Source organism: Nipponia nippon, unplaced genomic scaffold, assembly GCF_047370975.1.
Source record: "Nipponia nippon isolate SJK-2023a ecotype South Korea unplaced genomic scaffold, ASM4737097v1 scaffold_3, whole genome shotgun sequence".
NCBI classification, from domain to species: domain Eukaryota; kingdom Metazoa; phylum Chordata; class Aves; order Pelecaniformes; family Threskiornithidae; genus Nipponia; species Nipponia nippon.
Genome location: NW_028262347.1, coordinates 96370571 through 96396289, shown reverse-complemented (window position 1 = coordinate 96396289; position 25719 = coordinate 96370571). Strand labels below are relative to the sequence as shown.

The window sequence follows — 25719 nt, the reverse complement described above, 5'->3', positions numbered from 1 at the left end:
ATACAAAAGGCAAAGAAAATACATCTTCATGAAAATAACTGTATTGGTTACATCATCTGTGCAATGCCTTGATTCATAACACTGCCATAATCCATTAATACTCAGCTTATTCCTTACTTAAAATGCTGACATTTACCTTTTTAGATTGAAGTCCTAAAAGCAGTGAAATGAAGAGTTGCCAAAAGACTCTCCTTAACTCACCCATCAATACCCTTACAATTCAGGCATCTAAGCGACAAGCCAGACCCTCAGCTGAGCTATGCTGCCGGAATTCCTCAGGCAAGCCAGTGGGGCTGTGCCAGTTTATATAAACTGAAAGTGGGGTCCCATGTGAACAGCAAGTCCTACGGGGCAAATCAAAGTGGTGGTTGTACATGCTGTTTTCCTCCTCTTTGCAGCTGCAAGTTAAGCCAGTATTGGACCAGCAGAACATTCATTATTTGAGGCAAATCTGCCACTAAGTGTGCACAACTACGATTTTTCAGTGTCACATCTTGCAAGTCCCCCATATGCCACTGTGAGTTCACAAGGGCTGGCAGCTGATCCGCTGTCACTGCATGTCTTCAGTACCCAGTGAGGAGCAAGTCTTAAGAAAGATGGGTACTCTCAGAAGGCATAATCTAGAAATGCTTGACTCTGCACAGGCTTAAGAAGATGCCAAGATCAGACTACACAATCAGGGTCTAACATGTTTACTAATGCATACACAAAGTAGCTCAAAGATATACAATGAATATTTTAGAGAAGGAAGAGTTAAAAATGACCCTTTGTTCAATAACCTGTCAGTGAACACCACAAGGGATGAGAAATCCTACTTTAAAATTCAGTTTCAAGTACCTGAAGTATGTAGTACTTGGAATGAACATTTTTGAAAACAGTATTCTTAAGCAAAATGATGACTATCTGCTTTACAAAGCCACAAATCTCAAGAGCACAACCAGTTTTCCACAAAACCAGATCTTTTTTCTTGATCATTTTCAGACAAAAAAAAACACGCTAGAGATAGCTAAATAGATATTTATGTAAAGCTTTTTTCTTCTATTTTCAGCACACAATTAATTTGGCAGAAGATGAACATTCGGTTCCTTCATGCTACTAGAAATCCCAGATCTTTCCGCAGCTCAGACAGGCAGGAATAAAAGCAGAAATTCTTGTCTCAAGATAAATGGAGATGGTTCATACTGAGTGCTTGTTAAACAAACATATTCAAGTGCAATATTCACTTGACCATCAAGTGACTTTTTAATTTCTGTTCAAATGAAACTTTTAACCAGACAAACCATCTTGCTATAATATTGGCAAACACAACCTGGCAAAAATATCTTCCAACAACTCCAATGAGCACTTCATTTTTAAGTCTTTGAACATAGAAGCCTAATCAGAAAATGTGTCTTTAAATCTTTAACTCCTGTGTTTGTCAAAGGATATGCAAACTGTTTCAGATTGTAAGAACTGTAATAAATCTTGTGCCTGAGAAGACAGTCTTGTTCTAGGGGTGAGAGGGTAATTCAGTCTCTGGGATCACAGTATTTCCATACAGATAGCCACAATGGGAGCAATCAATAAGCTGTTTCCAAACATGCTTTCATATATTGCAGAGACCAGAACTCCTGCTACCAGGTCACAGCACATCTTGGCATACCTCAAAAGGAAAAGGGGCAAAACCAGGACTTGAAATCACGTTATGCCTCTCAAATCCAGTCCCATCTTGGCACAGCCCTCCAAAGAGACTGTTAGCATCCCAAACAATGCTCATGTCAATGTTTCACCTGCCTAAAAATTCTCCTTGAGCTGACTGTTAGGATTGCTTCCTTTGATCGTGTGCTACTAGAAAGACGCACAGTAGATAGAATATAGCAGAAGATCAGTATCCAATGCTGTTCTGACACCTGTTTTCTGAAACAGGTTACGAATCTTTAGCACAGATGCATATTAGTAGTCTGTTGAAACAATTTTTTCCCAGTTTATCTCCGCAAGCCAATGAAAACATTGCCAGGTATGCCACTAAAGGTTGCACAAGCGTTACAGAACACAACCTGCTTTTTAAGAAAATAGAATACTAAAAGTAACTACACTGACCCTGACATACCTCACAGCACACGCTTTCCTTTGATATCACAGCCACATTAACTACACCCACCTGTACTCCAGATTTCACTTAGACTCTTCACCTCCACCTCAGCAGTTTACAGACTGAACCAGCTTACACCCAGCCGTCATAAAGCAGTTTCCCAGCACCACCCCAGTGTACCTCATTGAGCGCACCAGCCTTGCTAACAAAGTCCTTTTTTCCTCATTAGTAAACTTCATAACTCCCGGCGTCTCAAACTTCTGCCGGATCCACTGGCACTGCTCCACATCATTGATGAACATAAACTCCAAGCCAATGTGTTGGCAGTAGGTATTCTAGGATGTGAAAACACCAACACAGAAGCTTTAGGAGTTAATAGGCCATAAAGAAACAAATATATATTTTAAAATTATATTTTCTGTACATATTACTCTTCTGAAAGCTATCTGGTCTTCTTCCTCTTCCACTGTATCTTCCCCACAGTAATCCTATAAGTGAATAAATTATTTTACTGAATCTAGTTTAGTGCCAGAAAGCTTTCTCTGCAAAGTAACATTTCAAAATTTTGAATCTGGAAGATTCTCCTTTGGTGATACATTCAAAGTAGGCCAATAAACCTGCCTTAAACTGACTGGCATTATTTTACCTAACTTGCTACTGTTCTTACAGGCATAATAGAGTCTTTTCTTTAGATGCACCAACAAAGATTTCAAGTCATTTATCAAAATTTACCCTGTCTTTTTTAAATGTCACCTGAAATCAAGTAACAAAGACAATGAGAAGACAGCTATGAAGCCTCATGCAAATTATGTGGTAACTGTCAAGTCTCAGAAGGCTGGAAATCCGAAAAAGAATCCAAGCAGCTGAGAGTGGAGAAAGGACAGGGAACAATGCAAAGACACTTCAGAAATTTTATCTCCTTGTTGCATTTGTAAATTTTCTTTTTCTTACCTTAAAAATAATATTTAACCAGAAAAATGTGTCCAAAATACAAGTCAACAGAAGTAAGACCTATTGTGAGTTTAATTTGAGAAAAAAAACACTCTGAACAAATAGTATGTGCTCTCTACTGCCTCTAAAAAGGAATTTAATGTTAACTTCAATTAAAAAAAAATTCCAAAGCTCTGGAGAGGAGAGGAAAACCAGAGGGTTATTTCTCTTTAACACAAACCAGTTCCTTGAGGCTTTTAGATTTTGCTATAGATTTTATCCATTTATTTGCACATTACGATTTTAAGGATTATCTCTTGAAAACTGCTGCACAGTCATGCTAGAAGTGCAAAAACCAAAAAGTAAATATAGACCTCAAATGCACAACAGAGCTGTTGTGGCTTAACAACTTACCACTCTTCAGCTAAGCTGATATAATAGTCAAACATGCAAGTCAGCACATTCTCTCACACCTGCAACAAGTCAAAGCCATGAACCCTTATATGCCCAATAATTATTTTTTTTATTTTTATATTCTTGTAACTCAGTTCTGTATTTCATCCTTTAAAATATTTCCTCACCCCTAGCCCTTTTTACTCCAATGGATTTCATTACCATGCAACAGAAATGTCTACAACTTCAGTACTCCAAAATGCTGGAAAAAGCACAATCGGGAATATCCAATACTTATTAACTCATTAGTTTACAAATTCATTACCATTCCTACTTGCTGTTCTGCTATTTGGAGTTCCCCTCCAATTATATTTATTTCTTTAAAATAGTTTTGCTTTAAATTATTTTAGCTTTGATGACTTCACATGGCATAACCATATCACCTGTCAGATAATGAAACTCTAGAAAAAGGACTGGGGATGGAAAGCAAGGGCCATCACTACCCACAAGCTGCCGCTGGGCTTTCATGAATTTGGTACCCAACCCTCGCATTTTTACGCAGGTAAAAGTCTCACTAAAGGTAGGGCTCTGTGAGCAACCCCTGCACGTCCTGAGTACTGTATGCAAAGGTGTTTTACCTGTGGTAGGACGCTTAAAAGACAGGTTCTGAAGGCTCTATTCCTTTTAAACAACATCAGCTCTTTACAGAACTAGGGACCAAATTAGCATTCTACCATATTCACCTCTTTTATACTCATCCTTAATCTATGTATTTCAGATATCCAGGCAATGAAACTAATGGTGCTGCCATCTCTAGAAACAGCACACTGGTTATTTTTAATGTCATTTGAATTCTTTATATGCTCTATTAATAATTGACAAATGATGAGGTTTTTTTGTGACTGACAACTGGAAAAAGTTCACTCGCGTTTGGATGAAAACAATCACAAATCAAAAAACATCCCACTGACCTCCAGTCGTTTGATGATCTCTCGTAAAGAAAGACTGTTCTCATTTCCTCCTATGAAGGTGGTTGTAGGCAGCTGAAAGACTTTGTCCAAATCTGATTCATGCAAACCATAAAACCCTACAACAGGTACATTATCAATTTGCAAAGCAGGGTAGGATACAAAAAGGAAACGAACATTGTTTTTCAAACCACCACGAATTAAGTTTAATAAAGCAATATTAAGAAAGAACGTACCAGATTAAAAATTGAAATTGTGAATATTTTGGAGGCATCCATTAGTACAATGCACTTTAGTCTGGATTTTAAAAAGAAATGTTTTAATTAAATAGTTATTGTTTGATTAGAAGTACCAAACCATTCTTAAATGCTCAGATAGAACAACTGAAATTAAAATCACCCAAGTCTTTTTATATTTCAGCATATTAGCATATATGCCATCAATTCTCCACATTATATCTTAGCACTTCATTGTTTAGTAAAATAACTGTAATGATTGGGATTTCTTCCTTGCTTTATCATGAGCAACAAAACCAAAAAGAACCACTTTTCACAGACAGAACCAGTTGGTTGGAAGCATAGTAGATTAATTTATACAACATTAATAGATAGACTAAGAGAAAATACAGAACATGTTCAATGTAACACCGTGCAAACCCTCTGGTAGAACTTCCAGGGTATCTCTATTCACCCCCTTTCTCTTTATAGGGAAATTAGTTTGAAATACCCATGTATTGGCCTGTAAAGTTCTATTTCCCAATTGGTGACCCATTATAAACCAGACAGATTTACACACACACACACACCAGCTAAAACAAGGGCTTGTTTAAGCATATCATCCCATCTTGATTTAGACATACATCTAAAATTGTTCTGACTGAGAATACAGTTTAAGAAAATATTTAACATAACTATTACACAGTTTCAAAAGCCAAAATACACAACAGATGACTGAAAGACTAGCATCAATGCAAGTTAAAGGCTTTGCATGATAAAGTTTAATTTAGACCTGTTAAATGAAGAAAGGAAAAATAGCTTCTTACAACTGTAAGCAGCAAATGTATAAAACTTGTAATACACATTACATACAGTTACAGAAACTTATATATACATAAAAATTATATATGTGTGTGTGCACATGTAAAAATATTTTAAAAACTAAAAATAGCTTCTGTGTTTTTCATTTTGAACTCTCTTATCTTTGTTCGGATAAACTGCAGGCATCCACTTTAACACTGATACGACAGCCTGCACATAACTCTTAAATCAATATAGAATAGTGCTCCGTATTCCGTGTTAAATGAGTTTTCCGAAGATGAAAACAAAGAAGCAATTTGAAGATGAAAACGAAGAAGCAATTTAAAGATGAAATAATAATGGAACTAAACATTTAGAGTTCAACTCAGGCCATAGGAATGCAAATACATTTTGTATTTAAAAAAATATTATGTATTATTTATTATATTATTTTAAAATAATATATATAACATATTTTAAAATATTAATTTTGTTTTCAATAGTAATTTTAATAATATATTAAAATGTCAAATCTGGAGTGACCAAAAAAAGGGTTTGTGTACCAGTATTTCTCCTTTTAGTACCATAATAGGTTTTTCCAGCATCAAATTAATTCTCATGTTCTATAATGTTAAAAAAAAAAGGGAGAAAAAAAAAGAGGAGGGGGGAGGGACACAGGGGATACCAGGGGCATTAGCGTCATTTGAAACAAAGCAGTATTAACATCCTATTTTTTTTCCTCCTTTGCTGACTTTCTCTCAGACTTCACAGGCTCTTCATGTTCTGTCATGCAAAAACCAGAACACATACAGGAGTGATCTGGGCACACAGAGAACATCTGTGCTTTGTACTGCAGCACTGCATATTTACTGAAGCACCACCTCATGTTTAAAGAGATACAATCTTATTGAAATCCAAGAGTTCCTGAAAACAATTCTATAACTTGAATCGTGCAGTAGGTATACCTGTAACTAGCTGCATTTTTAGAAGCAACTCCCAGAAGAAACTTCCTACCAAAAGGTTTCTCAAAAAAGAAACCAGAAGATGGAACAAAGAAAATGCACAGAAAAATCAAATACTAAAATACCTTCTGTACTACCAGAGACCTTTCATAAGTTTCCTGCCTGGAATGTTCAAGGATAGGCAACATTTGAGATCCTTCCCTTTTTTGCTGTGCCAAGACTAGGTTAGAAATTTTGTTTCCCCTCACAAACTGAAATATCACCTCAGTTACACTCTCAGACACATGCCCCCATCTCATTCAGAGGTCTAGCATATTTTTCCTATGCTCATGAGGGCTTCAGTATGATGCCTTCTGACCAGTCACAACACTACTAAACTATCTGTAGAGTTTAAAGAAATTTGAACTGACGTGCTAGCAATCACCCACGCTCCAAACAAATTATATTTACTCAGTAAATGTCTGATGTATTTTCTAGTAGGTACTTTCCTTTAATTAAAGCTGACAAACTTCAAAGAGAACCCCTGATTTGTGTAAGCACCTTTCTATTTACAGTCTTAGGCACTCCACTGCCTTTATATGATCAAGGGTCAGAACTGCTTCTTTCCCTACCACCAGAAAGAGAAAACACAGAAGCAAAGAGGCAGTAGATGTACTTACGGTAAAATTAAGCAGAATGTGTTTTATCTACTACTTGCACTATGTTTTATGTCTGGTCCAAAAAGCTTCCCTACATATCAAAGAAAAATTGATTTGGTGTCTTTATCAAGTAGAAAACCACCTTTTAAACATACCAGGTAGATTGAGGAGTAGAGAAAAATCAATCAGATGGTTTTTTATTCAAGCAGAGAGGAGCAAAGAAATTGATCAGTGCAATTTCTCAAAGACATGCCCTCTTAGCAACCAGAACCACCTTTGCAAAAGCAAACCCGAGCGTATTACACCGTTGCAGCAGTAAACTAAAATGATCACCATTGGATTATATACACAAGTCAAGAAGTCTGCACTTTCCGTGTTTTCTTCTGCTAACTTCAAACAGACTTCTTCAAGTTACGCAAAAGGAATAAGTATCACAGGCTAGAATCCCAAGTTGGTATGAAATCTACCCTAAGCTCCTCTATCCAGCACTTTGTTTATTCCTTGTTTTTCCTATTGACTAGCCTTCACATGTCCCCAGTCAAAATAAGTATCAAGCATATGGTATAAAAGTAATTTAGGTTACCAGAATCTTGGCCTAATGTATTGATTAGTATTAATTTCTGGTGTGGTTCAAAACCATAAGATTTGGGGTTTTTATAAAGCGTTTATAATTATCGTTCATCAGAAGGTGAATTCACAGGAACCTCACCTGTGATCTCAGAGTAGAAATTCCACCGTCCTGAAATTTGAGCCTCCTTACAGATGCTCAAAGAAACTATTTCATGATACCAGCAAGCAAAAAAGGTAGAAGCTTCCCTGAAATGTCTTATTAAATCACCTCAGCCCAATGAGACAAAAGAGACAAATGACCATTGCAAATAACAAGGCATGCAGTGTACACACCAAGTTTATCAATGGTAGTGATTAAGTCAGATGGAACAAACGAATCCAAGTCTGCATCCAGAATTCCAAGGGGATCTAGCTGAGCCACATGATGGCCGCGGATCTGAAAAAGGAGGAAAGTGAGAGAAAAATGAAATCACACTAACAAAAGTCAGACAAAGGGAAAAAGTCACAGATATCTCTCCATAGTGTATATATCAGCCATGAAGTCAAATAAGCAAACACCACTAATGTCATGAGAGGGTCATATTTCCCGAGTTTTCCCATACAGGAAAACAGGAACCGGAAATAAGCATTATATCTCTGGATATGTATACTACCTCTATTAAAAACTGTTGAATACACATCAGAACATAACCTTTATTTTGTCTGACATACAATTTAAACTGTAATTACACTGAAGTCTAAGTAAAGAAAACCACTAAAGACTGTACTCTAAATCTCTAGGTAAAATTAAGAAACTATGACTAGTCTATAGATCCTATCATTTGCTAATTCAGTCATTTTGTATTTTTGCCTGAATCCTCTTTTCCGCACCTGCAGAATACTGAAATACACCTTTGCTGACCTAAAACACAGATTGGTGCTGAAGAAGTTTATATTGGAATTGAACAGATCACTCTTCATGAGCTGTGCTCCTCATCAGATAGCATTTATTTTCATTCATGGAATTCCGGGAATTTCATCTATGTTAAAATTGACATTCAAGACACCAAAAAACACAAATTCAGTAGGAAATTTAGCCAGCTTTCAGTTATCAATATGACTGGTGTTAATGCATGCCACAAGTTGCCATAAACTAGTGCCTTATACTAACATACAACATCGCTACAGAAGAAAAAACTAATTGATTCAATAGAGCCTCAAATAAAACCCAATTTTTTTAATATAATGTCTCTTGTGTGTGATTCTCATATACCAAATTAGCTCATTAAAAGCTTTTTATAGATTAATATATGAATACTTTCTCCTTAATGTTCTTCTTTTTAGGGACCAATTCAGATCACTTGGGTAGAATTTCATTCACACTACTAGTATCCTAATTGTCTCTGGAAAACAATATATCAATAAACTGCAATATTAATAATGAATTGCATCACACAATAATAGAGTGTGATTAAAGTGTGGTTCATCAAGAAGCGACTTGTAAAAACACTATTCCGATGTTCTATATTTGCAGGAGAGTTCATAACAAAATGCTTTCCACTCATAAGCAAACAAATATGGCATCTTTTTTAGAACACCAGCTCTGTAAATTCAGCCTGGCCTCTGAGATTCTTTGCATCTCATGAATCACCAGTAATAAAACTCTGAGAGGCCAAATGATGCCCATGGCAACATCTGTGCCACCTCATTGTTTACAGCGGCACAAAGTCTATCTGACTGGAACTAAGCAAACAATTCTGTCTCAAGCATCATCAACAGGAAAGAATTCACCTCCCTAAGCTACATCTGCTCTGTGGTATTAGTAGGAAGAGGAAGAGGATTAGCAAGAATGCCAAAACCCAGAAGAGCAAATCAGTAAAGCGCTGTGCCATATTACACTCCAGGAGCAGTTTGGTCTTTAACTACAAAACAGTCTTTTCCTCCATATTAAGTTATTTTTTAATAACTTCCACTTCTTTCACTGGATACAGAAAAGAGCAACAACTGCAAAAATCAGAGATCAACCTTGTGAAAATACACGCGTGGAAAATTTTCATCAATTGCCATAAATTTGACTAAAAGCAAGTACAGACTACGTGAAACTAGCCTTTAAAATCCTATTTTCTAGACACATGCAAAAAAACCACCCCTACATTATAAAAGAAGACTCAAGAAATTAATTTATCTAGACTCATTTTTGTTAAGCACACACATTTCACTGGAAATCCTTCTTTCAGTGCGTCTGGTGTTCTGCATTAGAAAAAGCAATAGATTAACTGCCTTTTCAGAAGACCAGCTCAACAGACCACAAAGCAGTTTACCACAAAAACCATAAAACACTGACAGGTCTGAGAAATGAAAATTCTGTATCCTTCTCCATTTCATTTCATTATCAGGCAAAGGACAGTCACAAATTGATCGTATCCCTTCAACACTGAATTTAGAGGGTATTAAATACCTTTTAAAAACAGACAGTTGCCTTAGGTAATCCTCTTTCATTGTTTGTCGCAGACACATGGGTGCCTGCCATTTATACAGACATTTCTGTTCCGTCACTTGAGCCGGACAGCATACTCTTTCAAATACAGGAAACAAAACTGCAATCCCTGAATTATTTTCAAGTAAACAGTGTCAAAACAGCCTAACATTCTCCAATTTTCTCTAATTCTTCAACAAATTTTTACTGCAAGCAAAAGTGAATGGGCTGAACCGGTTGTTTTCTACATAGCTATTACTAAGTAAGTTTTGTATATTCTTTATATTCACAAACCTTTATACTCTTTCACAACACCTATCCAACAGCCGGATTAACATGGTTCATATCTGAATCAATGGTGACAATGCGATGTGTACAGAAAATAAAGTTTTTTTGAAAAGTTCCTCTTCTATTCCTCTGACAATAGCAAACAGGAGTTAAAATTCTTAGCACAGGGCAGAACAGATCTGCTCAAGTCAAACTATAGCAAACTTCTTGGGAAGTTACATACTTATTAAAAAAAGCAGAAAAGAAATTTAAAAATCAAACTGGGCTATTTTGCTCAATACAATCTACATCTTTAGCAGGGTTTTTTCGTTTCCCACTGTTTGTAAGCCTTTTATTGAAATTAAGGTATTAAACACAAGTCTAAATAAAAATGTTTAAACTTGTTTTACATTTAGAACACACCTAACCAAAACCACTGTGCTATTTCCAAAATCCTCCTTCTGTTAGGGGAAAAAAGGAAATTAGACTTAATTTCTTAATTTAATAAAAGGGTTAAAAAAATCTGAGTGCGAACCAAAGTCAATTTTGATGAAGAGCTCTCTAAAAGAAATTCATCAAAGCTGACCTAAACTCAGTACCGTCATCCTCCCAGAATTCAACTTCTGGTTAATTCATTATTTCTCCTCTCCCTTTTTACCTATAAACCTGCTCAAATCAGGAATCTCAAAATTCACACTACATGTATGAGAAGCCAAGCACATTTTCTCCTTTCTTAAAGAAAGGCAGTAACATTTAGAACTGTAATACAAACTTTCCCAGAGGTGAAGACAGACTTGGATCATGGAAAAGTTTGCTGTTGAAGAGAGGGAAAAGTTCTTATTTCACTGCACACATCAGGAGATTCATTAGTACCAGTATATCCAGGACAACTCCCTTCATATGAAGCAAAAACTGTTTCAGATAACTTACGTTTTCCAATTTGGTCAAGTAACTTACTGAATCACAGACACAGACACACACACACACACACACAAAATCTTAATACAGTCAAGTAAGCCAAAAGAATAGTAAAGGCTAAGCTTTGACATGTTTGGCTCCTGCTCCTGGTAAACGGGCAAAACCCAATAGATTCACGTTCCCTTTCATGAACAATTATCTCCACAAAGAGCTTCCAGGTGAAGTCAGATGACCAGCATCAGGGCTGTGGGTAATCTGAATCCCGAGTTTGCTAAACCAGAGGAGCATTCCAGTGTTCAGACACTGTGCAGGGAAGAAAAGACTGTCTAGTTCAAGATATTTTGGATCAGAAGCAAGACAACAGGCAAGAGTTACGACCAGAAGACAAACAAGAACATAAAAATGAAGAAAAAGGTTGTTTGCAAAGGAGAGGCCCTCCCACACCTAGCCCAAAGTACACTTACTTGGTATGCTCTTATCAAAGACTGCACAGCAAGGTGATCTTCCACAAGCTTTTCAGCTTTACCCGGTGTCTGGGCCAGGCCATGGCTCTGAAGAAATGATGCCTTTCTTTCCAACTGATTTGGTAGATGGGGATCATATGCTTGGCCAGCATTAGCATTTCTGAAGAATAAATCCCACGACTGGACATGTGTACAGAGAAGGAAAGAAGGAGTAAAATTTATTACCTCAAACAAAAGTCTCAACCAAAAGCGTCTCCTTCAAGCTGCAAATGGTACCTCACTGCATTACAGTGTTAAGTACCACTAATAGCCAGCAAAAAGAGAGCACTGATATGTCCACATCTTGGTAGCAACTGTGTGTTTCATTCACCCTTTTCATCTCATTTCTTACACTGAGCTTGCTCAGTGGAAAACTCTCCAGCACATATGAGTGCAAAGCATCTTCGTACATTATTCATTCACACAGCTCTTTCTAACCATGACGTTTATTCAGGCAACCAGTAATGGGTATGATATTATGCTGCTGGTAAAGAAGTATCAAGCCTATAAAACTGAAAGCCTTAATAAATGAAATTAATGCATTGCTTTAATGATACTTAAAGAATTTATGATACTTCAAGACACTCACTGAATATGCTAAACCAGAGTCAGTCCTTAAGGGCCTTTCTTGAAGAAACTGTTTAAAAGCAATTACAGCTTTTCTGAGTGAGGCTTTTGGTCTAAAGTCCTTTCCTCACCAGCTTAGATTACCTCGCTATGAAAGAAATTTTATGGACCTGGTTTCAGGTGCAAGTCATAACTTTAGAAGAGCACATATTTCGGAAACCAAATCACAACAAACGAAAGATCCTTTTATTTCCATCCGCACTTTTACACAAGCCACTTCCTCCACATACCCCCAAATCTGGTTTTCCTGATCTGTTTCTATTCTGATGAGGTAGTCACTATCCCAGGTTACAATGGTATTAGATATATGGATGCCAACAGACAGCAGCAGAATGGGATAAAACATCTGAGATGCTTATACTCACTAGCACTAGCAGGGGACTAATCAATACTTGTGCTTAGCTTACAGTTTCCATAAAAGGTAATGAAAGGTCATAAAACACTTTCCTCTGTTTGGCTAACCTAGGAAAGAAAGGAAGCTATTTCAAAACTTTAAAATTTTTGTGACAGGAATAGAACTACTGCAAAAGCTAAATTTCATTTTGTACCGTGCATATTATTTACCCCACCTGTGAGCTTGGAACTAACGCATTTCAAGGAACCAGTGCCAGAAAAGACAAAAAGTAGCCCAAAATTTTGATTTTAAAAAGAACATTACTTAATATATTCATTACAGAATACACAAAAGAATCAAAATAATGTAATACCAACACCGCACAACAGAAAAATATTTATAAAATTCTGTTTTCATTAGCGAAAAGTCTTCATATTGAAATTTCTACAAGCTTTAACGTGTTCGGAAACACCATGATAGGGGCAGGATACAAGAGCTAAACATCACCCAACCTTCCAAATTCAAGTTATGGAAGTGAGGGGACTCATTGCACCTGTGAGCAGGAACCTCATCATTAGCATGAAGCCATGGCTCAAGAAACACTGCTTTAATGCACTTTATTAATACAAAGCTGCATTGATACAAATACGATAAACTTACTTAACTTATCACCCTGCTCTTACACAGACTTGATCTAAACATAGCCTAACTTTCATATGCCGTGACAAATTAAGGCAGACAGATCACGCTTGGTGGTCAGTTCCAGACACACTGATGAAGAATTCATTCCTCCTCCCTTCTCTCATTTATGCTCATTTCCTATATTCTTCTTACCTTGACACCTTGCTAGCCGCACTGAGATGAGAAGTCTGAATTTACACAACATCCTATCAATGGTCTGCAAGAGTCTATTAGTGTAACTGCATGTCCCTGGTATTCTCTCTATACACCTTCGTACTCTATATTAAGAACAGTATTGTTATTCCATGCCTATACAGCGCCTAGACTGAGAGTTTGCGGATCGCAGACAATGAAAAACAGATACAATCCCTTCATGTTGCAACTAAGGCTACTTAGACTGGAGGAATTATTTTTGCAATATACAGTTATTAAGTTTCATTAAATTAGGAAATTCCAAACACACGTTTGGATCCATGACAAATCTGACATTTGGTATTCATTCAAAGTTTTAATAAAGAATATGCTTTGCTTATGTTAAGGTTCCTTCCTCACTTTTTCCAACACCATGATACACATACAATGACAATAATAATATAACTATTCCTTTGTTGAGTCAAAAACTTTTCATTTAGATGTAGAAGTTATCACAGCACAGTCACACAAACAACGGAATATGTTTTTAGACAAGTGCTCTGCTGAGACAGTTGCTAACAAAATCCAAACAGATTTGCCCAACAAGCTACCTGTTTAAGAAGAGTAAGCATAGGAACCTTTCTTCATGCAAACTCACAAATATAAAGAAATACCTTCAAAATGTTTACATCCGAAGATGCAGCCAGCTGGGACAGAAGGAGCCCACACTATTTTTTCCCATCGCGTTTTTGAACTTATTGATTTGTTGGGCAAGCTTGACATTTAATCAGAGGGGAGGGAAAATACATCATTTGGCTACAGAAAATTAGTTTTTTCTAGCTACACATCCATCAAAGCCTTTACAAATTTCTATAGTGTCTTTCAAGATTGATACCAGATTATAGTCTTCAAGTCCTGTGTATCAACGTCAGTCTTTGGCACCAGCATTTGCCATGTGACTGAACAGACAGAGAACCAGCTTGGTCTCACAGCAAACCTGCAGTTTCTCTACTAAATTAGTAAAGTTCTTTAAGAAAATGGTAGAGGAGACTTATAATAGAAAAACACATCTGTAAAATATAAATTACTACAGTGATACATGATACATTCCTTTTTTTTTTGCCTGTCAGCAAACCTATATTGTAGTTAACCATTATTTTCTGAAGTAATATAATATAATTCAAGTGATTCAGTGGCAATATTCTACTCTCATATAATAAACAGTGTTGCACTTAGAATAACAAGTAATAAATTAGCTATCTTGATGGTTTGGGTTTTTTTTTCTAGTGACATCACAATATTTATCAACTGTGGCGAGGACAGTGAAGCCTTAGAAGACACACACTGAGCATCACTACATCATTTAAAAAAAAAAAAAAAAAAAAGAAAAAAGATTAAGTCAAAACAAAACAAAAATCCCACGCTTTTTCCAAGTACATAAAACAAGGAACTGATTACACGCACATGGTAAGAGTGGCTGCATACAGGATAACATGGCAGGCATTATGTACTCAATATCCAACCATGCAGTTTTGTAATTAATCTTGTTATAGTAATAACTGAGCCTTGTCAAGCTTCTCCCTTATGATCTATGGCCCTGACACCATGCTTCAAGGAGAAATAATGATGCCTTTTTCAGAACCCACGTCATTTTATTCTGATTGTTGTTTTGGCTACTCTAAGGATAGGAAATTCAAAACACAAGGAAAAGCAGGAAGTCATCAGGAATGGATTTGCACAAGAATAAAAGTTCCTATGGATACAAATGCATATTCCTTGATATATAACCATGGTATACATAGAAAGGAGAGATTCTTAAAAAAACCCACTAGTAACATTTAATATGTTCATTGGAACAGAACAGCCATACTTCAAACGGTTTTAAATAAGCGTACATGAGAAGACATGTCCAGTCAAATCTTCTGAGAGGGAAATAACTTGAGGAGCCTTGATTAATTGGAGCTTCTAAGTAAAAGCGAATAGAGTATGATTTTTAAAGCCCAGGAAAAATAAAGCTTTCTCATCTCATCAACTAGAAGGAGGCACATCTCCTCTGATAAGAAGGACATATCCAAGAAAAAGAAACATGAGGAAAAATAGGAAATAAAGAGGAAAAAGAGGAAAGAGAATGTAACATCTAAACGCCTAGCACAAATTGGGTCTCTAAACCATGCTGGACGTACTGGATAAAACAATGAAATATGAGTGGCCTGCAGAGAGAGTCAAATTACTAACAATACCATAACCAACACCACATAAGCCATTGCTGTCTCTTGACATTATTTTCCAACACTTCCACCACTTTCCGTAGCAGAATGACAAATTCACAACTTGGCTACAGTCATAAAACATACGTTTAAGAAAACAGGGTGAGTTCAACTCTCAACATTTTTAACCTGCTTTATTAAAGCCCAAATTGAACAATTTCTGTCAACAAAAATCTTGGGTAGGTATTTACAGCTTTCAGCTGATGAAATGAGATGTTTTTCAAGACACCACAAATTAATTTTGTTGATGAAACAAAGTAAAATTAATTGGCATCATTCTCCTCCCCCTCTTTTTTCTAGGCTGTGAAAAACCTAATTATTTGGGCAAGAATAGCTGTAAAGTAACCCATGATGTCCATCAATCATATTCTTGTAAGCCTCATAAACCAGGCACACAGTGAATTTACTTCAGTTCATTACTGTTGTAAGTATATCATATAGTTAACCTGGAAAAGAATTCACACATTTTTAAAATGCATCTTGAATTACCTGGGATCCACTCCCAGCCTGACAACATTCAAGAAGCATTTGGACAACGCCCTCAGACATATGCCATGATTTTTGGGGTTGTCCTATGCAGGAACAGGAGTCGGACACGATGATCCTTCGGGGTCCCTTCCAACTCAGGATATTCTATGATTCCATGATTCTCTAGGCCACGCCCTACTCCACCAGTACATTTACATTCCTCAGTCAATTCACTTCTGCTGTTCAACCTCCACACTGCATCACCTCATCAGGATCCATTGCCCAACTGTGTCTAAACTGCCAGACGAATTGGATAGTCTTTCGGCAGCATTTTTAGCACCTCCGACCACCCCCAAGTATCAGCAAAGTAACGAGCAGGTCTAAATTTCTCAGAAGCCTCTGCTCTTTGCTCGGGCGGCTGCGCCGGGAAAGCCTCCCGCCCCCGCAGAGGGGGTGGCCGGCCTCTGGGCGGGGCCTGACCGCGGGACGGGCCCGGCCGTTCAGCACCCTGGCCAGCTCCGGCCGCGGCGGAGGCCCTGCCCGCTCCCGCCGGCGGGAAGCCCGCAGCGCGCGCGCGTGCTCTCGCTCCCGCGCTCCCCGCCTCCTGCTCACGGCCGATGTAACTGCCAAACACCTGTGACGTTTACTGCGGTTTATGCCCCATCAGAAGCATGCAAGACTTCACAGCAGCACAATTCACTCCGCTGTAAAGGGTCTGACCAAGAAATTTAGTTCTTCTGAAAGGAAAGAAGGTTGTCGCGAGTCGATGCAACTTAAACAAAACAAGTAAAAACAAGACGTCACCACACACGCCCCTTCTGCATGACTTCATTCCTTCAGTGGCCTCAAAATAAAGGGTTAATATCGATCTATAGCACCAACACATCATGAGGGCTTCTCAGAAATCAGTTCAATGCATCCACACAATGTGCTGCCCTGCCCTACACTGGTTGGAAACTTACCTGGCAGTTACATGAGGAGGAAGGAAAGACAGATGGGACAAGAGGAGACACTCCTGGAGATGGTCTCTTCAGTTTCGAGTTAAGGCATAACACAAAAGACCTAGGATCCATCTGATAGGTGAATAACCTTCAGTCTTCAGAGTTGTCACTGCATATGTCACCTTCCAACAAGACTAAATTCACACGCAACATCCCAAAAAAACAGCTACAAAATTGCTTTTTTTGGTCTTCTTTTTTTTTCCCCTCAACATGCGCCACTTCCTCACAGTCTAGATAGATTATCAGACTTAGAGCAACAACTTCTAAGTGACATTTTGATATATGTGCCCTAAGACTAAGGGAACACACAACCAATTAGTTAAACACTTTGGGTACAAGTCACATTACTTCTCTAGAAAATGACTTGTCTGTCTTAGAATTTATCAGACTTCTCATCAGCTTCTTAAGTTACTATACATGTATCACCGTAAGAGAGCCTTCCTTGTCAGCAGAAAGCTTGTTAAAAAATAAGTCTATGTATTTTGCCCACAAGAAAGGATTTGAGAGAGACAGAACAAAATACTTTTCAAGATACTTAAGAAGGCTTTTCTGACAATTTCAGATTCAGTTTTAAGGTTACAACTTCCACAGCTACCCAAAGGGAACCAAACATTCATCTTCTTCAGACAGTTTAGATGTACCAACGTCAACACATACTATTTAAATATAACACATCCTCTGATACAACCTTGTCACAATAAACCAAAAAATTAAAAGTATTATATTTCTTGGGTCTTGTTCCAGATGTAACTAGTTACTTAACAGACTGCTTGAACAGCATTTCCATGGAGGAATGCTGAAAGTTTCTGAGCAGCTTACTATTTCTGGTCTGGACTTCTCATTCTTTCCACTCAGCTCACCATGCCTGTGGCTCCTCTGTACTTTTTCTGCTGCAATATCACATCTTACAGCAATCAATATGTGGGAAATTAGTTTCACATTCTTCAATTCATACAAGACCTTTTTCTAGACTTTTTATAAAACAAGTTAAAAAAGAAAAAAAAAATCGATTCCACCCTTAACCTAGTATTATCATTTACAGTCAAGTTTTAGACTTACCTTATGTACGCTTTTAGGGTTTTCCAGCCATGCATAATACATTTCTTCCACATAATTTGAATTACTCCCACTCAGGAATGGTTCTGAGGTTCCTGATGAAGCATACCGTAGGCCATGTAAAAATACCTTTCTGGCTATATCTTGCTTTTCCAGAAGTTTAATGCCATGCCACTTCAGCGTAGCCGCAAACAATTTCAGATGACTCATGTTTGTTTATTAGACAGAAGATCCAAGTCTATTAATAAAGACAAAAACAAACCTAATCAGAAAAAGAGCCGATGAATTGCAGATGCATTTCAGTCTCACAGTGAAAACTGAGGTTTATGGCTAGAGTGCTCTTCAACAAAGCTCAGGCTTGAAGGCACAAAGTTCTCTTCAGGAGAGAGGCCACTCCATGACTGACCGTAGAGCTACACTTACGGCAGTGGAAGTGCTGCTGATGGCCATCCCCACATCAATCAGTTCACCTCACAGCATCTGAAACTGATAACATCATCCTGGTTCCTGAAGCAATCATGATACCACTTATACCACATGCCCCCTGAGCCCCGGTTCCCTGGGAACAAATGAGTCCGCTTATCACTGACTTCTCTGGAGCTCTTGGCAACCGTAACTGCTGTCTCTCGGTTGTAGAAAGCTGCGGCCTTTTACCAAGCCAAACTGAGGTAGGTCCAATGAACAGCATCAACCGCAAACGCAGTGGTTGAAAAAAAGCCTGCTACCTCAAATTTATGCCATGAATAATGGAGCTGACAAAATAATTAAAAGTGTTAGTGAAGTGTTCATATTGACATTAGCCTTCAATCAGTGTTACACTACAAAAAGGCTCAGTTTAATTTGCTTTCCTAACTAGCAATATTTATCTTGTCCTTCCAATGACCTCTTATGAGTTTTTTTTAACATGGAGAGCAGATTCCCTGTAATTTTGAACACAGTGAGAAAAAGTAAGGGTTGAATCTTGGGCATGTTGAACACCATCAGCTCCAGTGCTAGCAAAGGGAATCAAAGCTCACCTTCAGAATAAGAACAAATGTAGCTTACAATTAGACCAAAAATAGTATAATCTTCATGCCGAAGTTGCTAAAATTGCAAAGGAATACCAATAATGTGAAAATAAATGACTAGGTTTGTTTTCACTTTAGAAGTATTTAGAAAGCTACAAGAACATAAAGGGTAGGATACTAATTAAGAGGAAGAAAAATTGAGATTTAACTCTGAGGTGTCTCTCATTTGTTTTGTTGTCCATGCAGAGAAATAATTTATTTGGTCAGAAGGCAAAATCCAAGTTTTTTGTTGTTTAGTGTGACTAGTTGAACAATTGCTAAAAACAAACAAAAGTACTGAGCTGCCAAATGAACTTTAAAGTGTTTTAAAAACAACACTGTCATTTTGAGTCATAGATCAAATTTTATGTTGCTTATTACATGTAAAGATTATTTTATCCCCAATTCAAGAAGTAATAGATACCTTAAAAATTCTGTATAAACATTTTCCGTATATAAATACCATTAAATTATTTTCTCACTGTTTTTCCTCTTCCCCCTCCCCCTCCAAAATGGAAATATATGGTTATAAAATTCCTAAATTTATAAGGGATAGGAAAAGCTATATTTTTCATCATCCAATTTAAAAATGAATATTGGTCTTAAAAAAAAAAAAAGAGATGAAAAAAAAGGCTCTTACTGAATAAGACAGTATTACTGCATGCTCTTTTCTGGCATCACATTCTTTACATGACATTTTTAACTCAACATCTATTTTAAAAGCTGCTAACTCGATACCCTTTCTAGTCACTGACTTTAACCATATCATCCCAGCAGTGAACTCTCCTCCTTTATCACATTAAATTCCCTTGTCTCCTCTTTCAAGACTTCTGCAGCCTTTTCCCTCTCATCCACTACCAGATCTGATGTCTAGCTCGTAAACACCAGCTGCCATCATCCACTTGCTGAATTTTCCAAGCAAGCACTTGTTCACGTTCTCCATGGTGCCCAGATACGTGAAAAGTATTCTCCCGAGGCAGCATCACCAAAACTGATATACAATCCTCCTTTAAACCTACAAAACACCCAAAACCTCAAAACTACACACTCTTCTCTCCGCACTTGGCATTTTCAGCAAATTGGCAATGGTTAGGCTACTAGTATGCTGAATCCCCTATACAGCAGCATTATTTCCTGTCTACCTATATTCACTTGTTATTTCCCATTTCACAGATTCAAAGCTTATTACAACACTGATTCCCTCCTGTCTGAATACTCTGTCTATGAATAGGGCTCCTAGGCAACTGTAGGAACATAAATACTATCAGCACCATTTTGAAAGCAGATTAAGTCCTGCAAAAGCTCAGAGCAACTGGGACAACACTGACAGAGTTAATACACTGTTGGCATACATAATTCTCTTTAAGATGTAATGGCACTGAAAACACTAAGTATGCGTGTCGTTTTGCAAAACTTGGTAAGACTTCAACACGTTATAACAGTAAGAACTGAGAGGTCACCATAGCACTTAGGACTTTATGTCTGTGCCCATTCTGATAGAAATGATTATTCCACCTATCTCATTCCCTGCAAATCCCACCCTCTGCTACCAAACTTCTGCACACATACCTGAGAGGCGGACATTCATTCCTAAAGGGTGTTTTTCATTCCTACCCTCATTTGAAGTGCTTTGCAAAGAGCTGGGAGAGAAGAGAACGAGAGGAACATTTTTCTCGGTTTATCATACTACAGCAGCAACCTTCTTAAGTACAGGTAATTTCACATTCTTTCTTCCTAATATGTCTGGCTGGAGAATGTGTAGATTTTTCTTCTAGCAGTTAGCAAAGAACACATAGCAAAATAACAACAATTTGTCAGGGAGTTTTGAAAACAGATGCAAATGACATAACATATAATAGAAACAAAGAGCTTGTAAGTGGTACCAGTCACTTCCCTCCAGTTCCATTTAAATTTCAAAATGGGGTCAGAACCATGCTTCGAGTTGTAACTACTGTATATGCAATCTGTAAGAGCAGATATGGGCTATGGCACTCCCGTGAAGATATAAAGATCACAGGTGAAGAAAAGCATTACCACAGCCATTATTCCCATCTAAGGAAAAAGTAATGTCTCCATTTTTATGCAGGTATGAAACAAAAATGGACAAAGCCACCAATTATGTAATTCCAGTCAGATTTCAACTACAGATTAATTTCACTCAACAAAACTGACTTCTTCCTAGTTCTTCCTTTCGCACACACCACTATTCAGCACAGATGTCAGCAGCTGAACAAATTGGAGACCACCAGCATGATCATAGACCATTCCAGACCACTCAGCCTTGAGACTGCCAGTCAAAAATCAGCACACAGGACAGCAGGCAGAAGTCAGAAATAGTTAGGACTGTTCTACTCCACTATGTTTCCTAAATCAACCCTGAAATGAAAACAGTGATTGGCAAGGAATCAACCTGAGCTAAGAGCAACCTAAAGGAAGATATTAATTAAATCTCTACCAGAGGTCAAAAATAAGAAGAAAGCAGTGAACCAAAAGAACAACCTGATATTTAATGCACCAAAGCACCCTTAAAATGGTGGAAGTAAATGAAAGCCCTAAGCAGCTGAAAATTTCTGCAGCTGTTCTGCAGTATGGCATGTGTGTCTCAAGCTACGAGCTACCTTTCACCTTGGCATTTTCAACTCTGGAAGTGACCTAACGTCACGGATAGTCTTGTGAATTATTCTACCCTCTAGGTTTCTAGAGGGTAATAGAAACATATGAAAAAGAGACAACAAGACACTTCCGATAGCAAAGTGTTTATCTAGATTTTTCCAAGATCACTTTAAACGTAAATACATGGCACAGGCTAGTATCATATGAACCAATATTCTCCTGGTATTGCCAGTACCCTTACTGAGTTTCTTAACACACACACAAAGTCCTGCTACCAATGGTAACAAATGTTCTTTATGCTCTGCAGAAGTAGTCATTAATGTCTGGTCCATATTTCACAAAAACACTCCTTCATCCACTACCATGGTCATTTTCTCCTACGCTCCCCATACAACTCACTCCTAGAGCTATTCTTAAGACTGAATAATTCTAATAAAACAAGGCTGACAGTGAAAGAAAAAGGATTAAGATAACAAAATATCTCCAAAAGCCTGTCATGAATGATTGAAGCTAGAGAGGCATGGAATATCCTTACCAAATAAGGCTACTTCAGGAATATATAATTCCAAATGCTAAATGTTTCTTTTCCTTCCAGCACAGATGTGCCATGGTGTATAAAGAAGCATAATTCTCCACCCAAAAAGTTGACCTGGAGGAAGTTTACAAGCCGTGCATTCACAAGGCGTACATTGTAAGTCTTGGGCAATGGAGGCATCTCCATGCAAAATAAACCTACCTGATATATTACTCTCCCCTCAAAAAAAACACCTTCAGTGGGTACTAAAGGGACAACATCACCACAGACTCTAGGCTACCAAAACGTTGTAAAAGAGCCGGGGGAAAATATCTGGAAGGAGTTGGTTTTATTCTTCTGGCCCTGCCCGTAATGCAAGGACACATCCTTCCACGGCCACCCGGCAAAACCTTGCCACGCCAGTGCCCTGTTCACCTTGGCCGCGACGGGAGGCCGGAGCCAGCGAGGCTGCCAAAGCGCTGCCGGCTACGACGGGGCTGAGGTACCACTGGAGGCCGGGCCAGGAGGGCCGCCTTCCCCCCTCACCCCGAGCCGCGGCGCCCTGCCGGTAGGCCGCTCTCCGGGCCCGGCCCTGCGGCACGCCCCCTCACAACCGCACCGCAACGGTGACCCCGACCGCCCGGTATGCTCACACGGGCCGGGCCGGGCCCGGCCTGACCTGGCTCCGCCACACCGCCCACAGCCTGCCGCCCCCGAGCCGAGCCGAGCCGAGCCGAGCCGGGTCCGGCCCAGCCGCCAGACCCGCCGCCCCTCACCGGCGCTGACAGACCTGCGGGGACGGGGAGGCTGCGGCCCGCCCGCGGACAGCAGCAACGCCGCCTCCGCCGCCGCCCGGGGCACAGGCCGCGCCGAGGGAGCGGCGGGGCGGGGGACCGTTACCTGCGTCACGTGAGGTGCGCGCCGCAACGGCCGCGGCGCCCGGTGCGCGCGCTGAGGTCACGGCGGGGCGGGGCCGGCGGGCGCTGTCCCCGGCACCGCTGCCGACAGGCGCGGCCGCCGCGCCCCCGCCCGAGGCCACGCCCCCTCCCCGCAGCCCCTCAGCAGCGGTCGCCCGCGACGCCATTTTGGGGGCGACGCTCGCCCGGGCCGGGGCCGTCGGTGAGGTGCGAGGCGGGGGAATATCGCGGTGCTGGTGTGCTCCAGCGAGGAGCCGGGCACCCTTGGAAGCCCCGTGCTTGCTCCGGTCACCTCTCCCGGTACAGAGTGAAAGCATTGCTGCGCTGGATGCCGCCCCGGCCGGGGTGCATGACCCTCTGGGGGGCCCACCTGCCATGGGGTGTCTGCAACAGGAGATCTACCTGGCAGGAGGGAAAACGGGATAAAACGAACATCCATCTGCAAGATTTCCTGTCAAGAAAACTGGTGATAGAAGCAGACACCTTTGCAGCAGCAGAGCGTGAGGCGTTGCGGGGACATAAAAGATTATCCCGGCCTTGCAGACGGTGTGCTCCACCTTCCTCGAGTTAATCTTCAGGCCTATAAAGATACCAGCGCAAAGAAAAGTAATTGCGCTTGGCATTAATGGCAGAGGACAGCGTTAAACTTCATGTGTACATAGAAAGTCCTTTGGTGATCCCTGCCCAACAGTTGTCATTAAAAATAGAATGTAAGTATAAACGAAAGCACTGATAAGATGAATAGCTGTGAAGGGAGCACAGAAGGAAAACACTAGAGGACAAGTTGTTCACACAGGTCCTGTACAGGAATGACTGGAAGTTTCATAAAGGAGATGTAAAGTGTTCCAAGGACAGTTATGCTTTCTCTCCAAAATTTGTACATAAAGCAGACTGAAAGTAGTAGACCTTGACAAAATGATTGAAACTACATTTAAGGCACTTATTTGAGTGAGTTATTGTCACAGGCTATGTGGGCAAATATAAAATGCTAGACAATACAATTTCAAGTGTTCCTTTGCTGGCAGAATTTTTATTTATACCTTCCAAGTCGTCTTTTCTCCTGCATGTCGTCAAATTACAAATGTCTATCTGTTTTCTGTAATAATTCACACCATGACATATTTGTTATTTACCTGCTCTTAATCAAGTTACACAGTACATACAACCAAGGTCAATTGTCTATACAGACCCTACAATTGATATTTCAGGTAAATATTGACACCATCACATAAATACCAATGTTTGATAATTTTCTGGGTAAATAATAAGATATGAATAATGGGAAAACTGGGCATGCCTTAAAAGGAAGGAGGAGAGAAAGAGCTATAATTTATTTTGTGCTAAGGTTACACTGCAAAAATGAGTTTATCAGGGTCAGGTGGGCAGAAACAGAAAGTAAAAACCTTAGGAAAGAACACAACAGGCTTCATCATGGGTTTTGTTGCCTAATGGTCACACAGATTTTCATGAAGCTTATTGGTTATTAGAGTTGTTGATTAGAGTAAAAATAATTTCCTCTAGATAAAAAAAACCCCTTAATCCTCACATAAATAAATCAAAAGCCTTATTATCATCTCAGCAGTTTTCCTAGCAGCTGTGCATCTTCAAGAAATTGATAAATACTGCAAAGTGAAGGTGTGAATGATTTTGTGTTAACATTTTTGTGATACAGTATTTAGTGCAGGGAATAGATTGTGCAGAGAGATGGCACAGGAGGCACTGCGGGACAGCCCGTGCCACGGAGGGTGCTGCCGGGGAGGGCGACCGCCACGCTGGCTGAGGGAGCCCATCACTGCTGCAAAATACAACGCGTGCTGAACCAGTTACTTGCAGCTAGCCAGATGCTGGTAGAGCCTTCTGGCAAGTGGTGAAATATTGTTAGATGCTGTGGCTACTAATTGAGTTTTAACCTTATTATGAGCGGACAGAAGCCATCTTTAGAGCAATCATGTTATGCTGACTGAACATAAATTCAATTAAAAATTAGAGTGAGAACAAGCAGACCTCCCCTCTACCTCAGAGGGAAACCCACATGTCAAATCCAACTTTGAATACCATTGCAGTGAACAGGGTAAACATGCTTGGATAGACACTGAGATACTGCAGTATGTTTTAAGTGTTTATGTTGTTCCCTGAAGCCTTTGCCTAATTTCACAACATTTATGTTCTTTTCTTTTTCTTTTTTTTTTTAATTCTTCACACAATAGGAATTTGCGTGCTTGAAACAGCAAAATTCTAGTTTATTGTGCTTTGGAGAAACTCCCAAATTCTCCAGTATTTATAGTAACTGGATTTCACTCCCGCCTCTCCCACTCAACTTTCGGTGCCTGCCCCACCAGCTCTTCCTGTGGTAAGGCATTGCCTCACTGCTG

At 39.3% G+C, this 25719-nt stretch overlaps 1 protein-coding gene across 6 annotated transcripts in view; it reads right to left on the bottom strand.

Moving 5' to 3' along the window:
* OGDHL (oxoglutarate dehydrogenase L) overlaps nucleotides 1–23449 on the bottom strand; it is a 58575-nt gene extending 35126 nt beyond the window's left edge. For 2 of the 6 annotated variants that reach the window (XM_087764807.1, XM_087764812.1), the window contains exons 1-7: nucleotides 23221–23328; nucleotides 20873–20943; nucleotides 18261–18495; nucleotides 11653–11832; nucleotides 7882–7984; nucleotides 4366–4481; nucleotides 2252–2406 (exon numbers count right to left, since the gene is read on the bottom strand). In XM_087764807.1, coding sequence (XP_087620933.1) covers nucleotides 2252–2406; nucleotides 4366–4481; nucleotides 7882–7984; nucleotides 11653–11832; nucleotides 18261–18467 — 761 coding nt within the window. In that variant the 5' untranslated portion in view covers nucleotides 18468–18495; nucleotides 20873–20943; nucleotides 23221–23328. The other 4 variants (XM_087764810.1, XM_087764809.1, XM_087764808.1 and 1 more) reach the window with 4 other exon arrangements.
* Nucleotides 23450–25719: the final 2270 nt, after the last annotated feature.